The 7435-nt window shown below is 37.7% G+C and overlaps 1 protein-coding gene across 1 annotated transcript; it reads right to left on the reverse strand.

Moving 5' to 3' along the window:
• Window positions 1–2929: 2929 nt before the first annotated feature.
• On the reverse strand, window positions 2930–6113 carry LOC126719148 (uncharacterized). The gene is made up of 5 exons (XM_050421734.1): window positions 5094–6113; window positions 4653–4994; window positions 4388–4527; window positions 3999–4297; window positions 2930–2940 (listed from the first exon to the last, which is right to left on the reverse strand). The coding sequence occupies exons 1-5, from the start codon at window positions 6111–6113 to the stop codon at window positions 2930–2932; spliced, it is 1812 nt and encodes a 603-aa protein (XP_050277691.1).
• Between the last annotated feature and the right edge of the window lie 1322 nt (window positions 6114–7435).

A 7435-nucleotide genomic window follows, 5' to 3' on the forward strand; every position in this document is an offset into this window, starting at 1 on the left:
CGCACCTTTCTCCCAAATCAGACTTAATCCCTAGTGAAGTGAAGTGAAGTGAAGCTCTGCCTCTGCAATAGCCATCATCATCAACCTAAGGAAAAATCACACTTCTCTCTCAAACCACCATCATCATCAACCATCTCAAGATCTTCAACCATTTCGAAGTCCCTGATCAGATGGAAGCAAGCTTTTCATCCAGTTCAAGCTTGAGAAGGAGAGCTCCATTTAAGTGCTACTGTGGTGAAAAACTAGTGTTAGTCATTTCGTGGACACCAGAAAACCCTGGCAGAAGGTTTTATGGCTCTATAAACTACTGGGTATTTCAATATTTGAGTATTTTTTTTAATTAATCATGTTTTTTCTACAGGGTAGTGCAAGCTTTGTTACTGTTGGTGGGTTATTGATGTTACTCTGTTTTAGTGAGATGGGGTTTACTTCCTCTTCATTGTTTTTGGTTTTTTTTTTTTTTTTTTTTTTTTTTTTTTTTTTCAATGTCTATTATTTTCTGAGAAACCAAGGGAAAATCTAGGAAAATTGATTTTGAATCATGGGGTTTTCATGTTTTTATTTTTATTTTTATTTCATTGGGGTTAAGAGAAAGGGAGGAATTGTGTTTTGCATTGGGGTTTTCGTGTTTTGCATTTATTTCGTTTTCCTGGGTTTGGAAGGAATAATTTTGGGTTTTTTTCTTTTCTTGTTTTACTAAGTTGTTTGGTGGTGTAAAAAATGGTGGGGAATTGTGTTGATATATCTGTGAGTTTTCTAGTAGATGTTGTAACCGTGTCCTAGTAGCTAATTGCTAGGAAAAATTCAAGGAATCACATTGTTTATTTATGTAAGAGATTGGCAATTGTATGATAATGGTTCTGCTGATAAGACTAGTTACTTTATATGTTTACCTGGGCTAGCAACATGCCAAATTATTAAGCAAATGGAGAATTTAATGGTATGTTTGTACTTATAAAGAGGAAACCAGTGTGTGAGTGGAGAATTATCATTAAGTAGCTTCATGGATAAAGAATAGTTTCTTAAAAATTGGATTGCTATGTTTATATATAGACAACAATGTTTTTTCAATTTCATGGCAATTGTATTATACAGTCCTTATTGGTCATTAAGTAGCTTGATGGATAAAGAAATTGGTTTGCATTTCAGGTTAGGCGAAAGTGCAAATTCTTCCAATGACGTGATGATGAGATATGTGAACGTGGTAAGGTGCTCATCCCAGAGCAAAGGCAACGAATTATCAAACTAGAGGCCGAGGTTGCAAGATGCTACAGGATTGAGAAGTTTTACATTGTGGCTTTGGCATTCTTATTGGTGATATGTGGGATTTGTCTCTTTAATTGTATGGGTCGTTAGACAAGTAGTGGAAGTTTGATTAGGCAGCAACTGGGAAGTGTGGAAGTGTTTATGTTTGGTTAGCATGTTACATAGATAGGGGGGGTTTCAATATCCTGTAATTGCTAATGCATAGGGCTGGCAGGCTGGCAGTGTGTAAATTTTTTGGTTAGGCAGTTAGCATGGAAACACCTGCTGGTTTTTTTTTTTTTTTTTTTTTTTTTTTTTTTTTTGTACCATTCCTGGAATGAAATGAATACCCCTGTTTTCTAACTGTGTTGTTCAATGGTAAAATATTAATAATGATCCATTCTCTCCTTTGTAACTTTTTCCCCACATTGAATGATATGGAATTTGTGTGTGCTTGACATTTGTTTAGTATTCATCAATGTGGGGCAGCTGGAATGTGTTTATGAACTGTATTCATACTGGTTTCAGTTTAATAAAATAAAAAATACAAAGTTAAATAACCAATTTGAAAAAAGAGATGTGAATATGAAATTTTATAATTTCAAAGTCAAAGAGAGTAAATGATGACAATTCAAGGCATGTTGGCACAGACAGGCTACTTAAAAGATCAGAAATTCCATGTGTTACCAATGTTTCCAAATGTTACCAATGTGACAAAAAACAATCCCAAAGCCACAAAAAGAATAGATTATGAATTAAAGAGTTTTGACCAAGCTATATCCAAAAAGTTTATAAATCTTATTATATTGTTTTGTCTTTTTGGATATTGCAACTTATATAGCATCAGACTCCAATATTAGGGATAGATAGACAAAGGCCAGGTGACCCTTCTGGTTCCACTGTTGGGCATGCCTTGTTTTGCTATGTTCCATGGCAGCCACAGAGCTAGGTGTGCAAAACTGCAAATATATTCAGGCTGGTAAAATCTTTTGAAAGATTGACTAAGGCACACTATCCAGACTTGATGAACCAAACTTTTTTGCAAATTTCTACCGCAATCCAGATTTCTGCAATACAATTTGCTGCTGCAAATTTCTGCTGCAATAAAAATTTCTGTAGCAACCCAACAAATTTCTGCAGAATTTGTTTGATTTCTGTAGCAAATTTCTGCTGCAATAAAAATTTCTACAGCAACCCAACAAATTTCTGCAGAAATTTGTTTGATTGCTGCAGCAATCCAACAAGTTTCTGCACAAAATTTCTGCAATAGAAATTGCTGTAGCAAATATGTTGGGCTGCTGCAATAAAAATTTCTATTGCAATCCAACAAATTTCTACAATACAAATTTCTGCAACAAATTTTGCTGCAATGCAACAAATTTCTGAAAAAAAAAATTTCTGCAGCAAATTTCTGCAATAACAATTTCTGTAGCAAATTTCTGCAATACAAATTTCTGCTGCATATTTCACAACTCGCAAGTCACATTCAGCACACAGTCACAGTTCTACTGCATATTTCTGTTGCACAGTCACAACTCATAGCACACAGCACACAGTAACAACTCACAAATTTCTGCTGCATATTAATAGTCAAAGTACAAAAAGTTGTACTTTCAGCTTGTGCCAACTAAGTCATAGTTTGTACAAACACTTACAGCAAACACAGTCAAACAAATACAAACACTTACAGCAACACTACAAATATCAGAACACAGTTAGTTCTACAAATATCAGAACTAGACCACAGTCACAGTTATCACTTTCTACAAAATAAAGGGCAATGTTCCATAATTAACCCTATCACTATAAATACAGAAAACAAGCAAAAAAAATGAACGTGTGCTCTCTTCACTTTCTTGGACCATGCACAGATGATGATTGACTCCCACCATGTCTGATTGCTTCCATGTACCTGGATGCATTCTTAGAAGCCTTTAGAGTCTCTGATGTGACCACCCTTGTCTTTTTCTGCCTTGGCTTTGGGTTGCTGCTGTTGGAGTTTTGATGTGCACCTAGATTCTGTGTTGTGCTGCCTGATTGGTGTGGTGTAGATTCAGTGGAGCTGTGCTGCTGGGTATATATGCTTCTGGTCCTGGCATGAGGTGTTACATTTGGACTGGATTGGTGCATCCTGGTCTGAGATGGTGCAAATTGAGTGGCTGAGCTTGTCTTGGCTTGAGATGGTGCACTTGGCCTGAAGCTGGGCTTGCTGGATTGGTATGGTGCACTTGGAGTGACTCAGCTATGCATGCTAGACTGAGGTGGTGCACCTAGAGTGGAGCTGAAGCTATGCATGCTGGCCTACAAACAGCAACTAATAGTTGGATTAATGCTATGTGTTCATAGGATTAGAAAAATCTGTTTTAAGAAATGGCTAGCAAAGCAAGCCATTCTCTAACAAGCATATCAAATGTGTTATGAACAAGTCACAGGGCATGCAATGCCCAATGAGAGTCATGGAAAAGCACATATGTAAAGTAAAATCAACCAAGGTTGGGTGAGAAACCAACCGGCTAGAGAGAGAGTAGGTCACCTAAGCATGAGTTTACTGTAAAATTTAAATGACAACTGGCCAGAACTTTTTTTTTTTTTGGTTTTGTTTTTGGGGCCAATCTAATAAATTACTATGACAAGCTCATCTACAATTGTATTTCACATACATCCATATATTACCTTATTAGATGAACCGGTTCTATTTGTGGAGTTCCCTCCAATATCACTCTTGCAACTTCTTTTATTATGCCCTAACTTACCACAGGTCTTGCATTGCTTAGAGATGCCAGCTCTCCTTGTTGGCTTATTAGGTTCCCTTGCTCTCTTCTTCTTTGGTCTGCCAGGTGGTCTTCTTTTGATGGGAGGCTGAACTGGGGTAACACCACTAGGTCTCCACATATTCTGTCCATTGATTGGTGTTATGATTGGTTCATAGCAGGCCTTGTATGTAGAGACATGGTAACATGGATGAACATACTGCTTAGCATCTTGTCTGTTGAAAAATATGCAGCTGATTGCATGAGCACAAGGTATGCCACTTATATTCCACTTCCTACAACTGCAGTGTGCAATGGCCAAGTCAACAGTGAAACTTTGCAGATCACTTTTTACTTCAAACTGGGTCTGTCTTGCCCAACAGGCTACCCACCTATTGGCTGCCAGTTTTTCCTTGTGCAACCTTTTCAGAACCTTGGCACAAATATCTAGCTCTACTCTTTGAATCTTCTCTCTGTTGTCTTGAAACTGAGTCATGATATATAGTCTTGAAACTGAGTCATGATATATAGCCTGATACACTCAAGCTGCAAGTACATACAAGTAAAATAAAACATTAGATATTAATTGCAAAATCTACTAAAAACAGTACCAAACAATGAACCTAATTAATTGTAGGTGATCACAAAGACTCATACCATGCTAATTATAGGCTTAGACCTGAATTTAAGAATCCTACTGTTGAAACTCTTACACATATTGTTTACTATAGTGTCAGTCAAGGCATCCTCACTAAACATGTGTTTGGCCCATTTTGTTGTTGAATAAGCATTCAACCAACTGTGTGCATCAACATCAATGCCCTTCAACTCATCCATCACCCTATCAAACTCTTCTTTATAAGTTGCCTTGGCTGCCCTCCAAAAGAATTCTCTAATCAGAACACCAGGATGGCTCTTCCTAAAGTTGTTGTAGAGGTGCCTGCAGCAAATTCTATGCTCATACTGTGGCCAGTTATCAATAAAAGTATGCACCAACCCCTGTCACAAACAGTATCAATGTCCTTAATTTGTCTTAGAGATAGATACAATGCGTAAATGAAGAAAAAAAAATAACCAAATAGAGAATAAATTACACACCTTTTGCTGGTCTGACATAAACACCCATCTCCTATCCTGACCTATGTCCGCAAGCAACAAATTGATGAACCAAGTCCAAGAGTCCTTGGTTTCAGCCTCTACGACTGCATATGCAAGTGAGAAATACTCCTCATTAGGATCTCTACATACTGCAGTAATTAATTGTCCCCCGAACTTGTTCTTTAAATGGCAGGCACCCAAACCAATGAATGGCCTGCATCCAGACAAAAACCCCTCCTTGCAGCCCTCCAAACATATGTATAGCCTCTCAAAATAAGGCACCCCACACACTAAATCCATCTCAGCTGCTAAATCACCATCATGGAAGGTATGTACCTTCATAAGTATGGTACTACCAGGACTAGCTCTCCTTAATTCCTCACAGTACTCCCATAGCTGGTTGTACTGTTGTGTATAAGCCCCATCAACATATTCTCGAGCCTTATCCCTAGCCCTACCTACTTTTCCTACACTTATGTTTAGGGTGTACTTGTCATGGACAGCCTCTTGGATGTCTTTCAGCTTGATATCAGGCTGTCTTTTCACCTTCTTCATCAACTCCTTCCCATTGTATGATGAAGTACACCTAGGATTCTTATAAGTTCTAGAGCAGGTGCGTTCCAATGTCAATGTCCTTAATTGGTAGCTCCTCTCCCTTGGCACCTTTGTTAGATATGCAACAAACTTGCACCTTTCTTGGCAGACAGCTCTTACCCTTTGTAGATCATTTTTGACAAATTTGATCCCCCATCCACCAGAAACTGTATAATTTGTTATCGCTTCCTTGAATTGCTTAGGTGTAGTAAATAGCATATCTTTCTCAAAATAAATATGCTCAGCCTTAGCCACTGGCTTAAACATAGGGAACTTCCTCACTTGCTCTTTTTTCTGTTCCTTTTCATCTCCCACATGTGTCTTGTTATCATCCTCAGACTTATCATCACTATCATACCCAAGCTCATCATCAGATGATGATTCTACAAGACTGTGCAATTCCTCACTCTCATAATCAGAATTCATTATACCAGCACCCATTCTGGTTCATTAACTTCAGCATCATCCTTACCATCCCAACTGTCACTACTATCCTCAAGAAAGTCCCTAACACCATGGTTCAACTCTACATCATCTTCTAGGCCACTTCCCCCACCATCACTTCCCACACTATCACTGCTATCACTTATATGAATGACCTCAGGTGGATGCTTAGTGATAAGTTCTTTACCTACTCTTCTTGAACCCACTTGAGAAGCAGCCACCTTAGTAGGAACACCAGCATTAACCTCAAACTCATCATCATTTTTAAAAGTTTGATCATTAAAATACATGTCATCACTATCACTATCATAAAAATCATCCCCATCATCTTCACTGCCATCATCATTGTCATAATAACCTGTAAAGTCTTGCTCCAATGCCAATGGCTGCACACCCTCACTAGCATCCTGTCCTTCATCAACTAATATAGGGTCATGTATTGGGTGCTCTACATACACATGAATATCTTGATGACTCCTCACTAATTCTGTCAGGTACATGGCATCATTATCATCAACAATCAAATGGAAGTCTGCCAGTTCTTGGTCCACTCCAGGCATTTTATACCACAGCCTGCTAATAGATGTGTACACAAAATCCCTACATATACTCTCTATCTCAACCTTAGACCACCTGTCAGGGTCATAATTATCAACTATATCTACTGCACCTCCCACATATTTTTGACCATTCTCAGCAAAATGGCCACCATGATGCACGAATATACTAAATAGGTTATCCATTCTGCATGCAACATAACACCAAAACCAATTAAACAATGCTAGGTACAGAACAAAAATATATTATATTTAACAAAACAACACTCATTCCTAATAAAATATTCTATTATGCATGCAGACAACACAACACTTAGTCAAATATTTAAGTAACAATCATACTAAAAGAAACAGAGAAAGCACTTTTGTCATACACGGGGAACACAAGGACCACATAGTAAACCACAAACAAACACATGCAGACAAGGACCAACAAACAGTCAAAAAGCCAAAATATACAAAAAGACAACACAACACTTAATCAAATATTTAATTAACAATACAACATTTCAATAATTTTGTCATACTAAAAGAAACAGAGAAAGCACTTTTGTCATACACGGGGAACACAAGGACCACAATGTAAACCACAAACAAATACATGCAGACAAGGACCAACAAACAGTCAAAAAGCCAAAATATACAAAAACATTGTGGCCCCTACTAGGAAAAAGCCAACAAGCTTCTTGTAAAGCTATAAATAAGGACAGAGAGAAGACCTTTTCACAAAGACAAAGGCCTCTAAGC

This window comes from Quercus robur, chromosome 3 (assembly GCF_932294415.1).
Source record: "Quercus robur chromosome 3, dhQueRobu3.1, whole genome shotgun sequence".
NCBI lineage: Eukaryota > Viridiplantae > Streptophyta > Magnoliopsida > Fagales > Fagaceae > Quercus > Quercus robur.

What these genes read in the sequence shown, in the direction of transcription:
- LOC126719148 (XM_050421734.1), bottom strand. Translation starts at nt 6,113, where the DNA reads ATGAATTCTGATTATGAGAGTGAGGAATTGCACAGTCTTGTAGAATCA. An exon ending in TTATGTCAGACCAGCAAAAG is followed by an intron (nt 4,995 to 5,093) that starts GTGTGTAATTTA and finishes TGTTTGTGACAG; the next exon opens with GGGTTGGTGCATACTTTTAT. An exon ending in GAAAAACTGGCAGCCAATAG is followed by an intron (nt 4,298 to 4,387) that starts GTGGGTAGCCTG and finishes TGCACACTGCAG; the next exon opens with TTGTAGGAAGTGGAATATAA.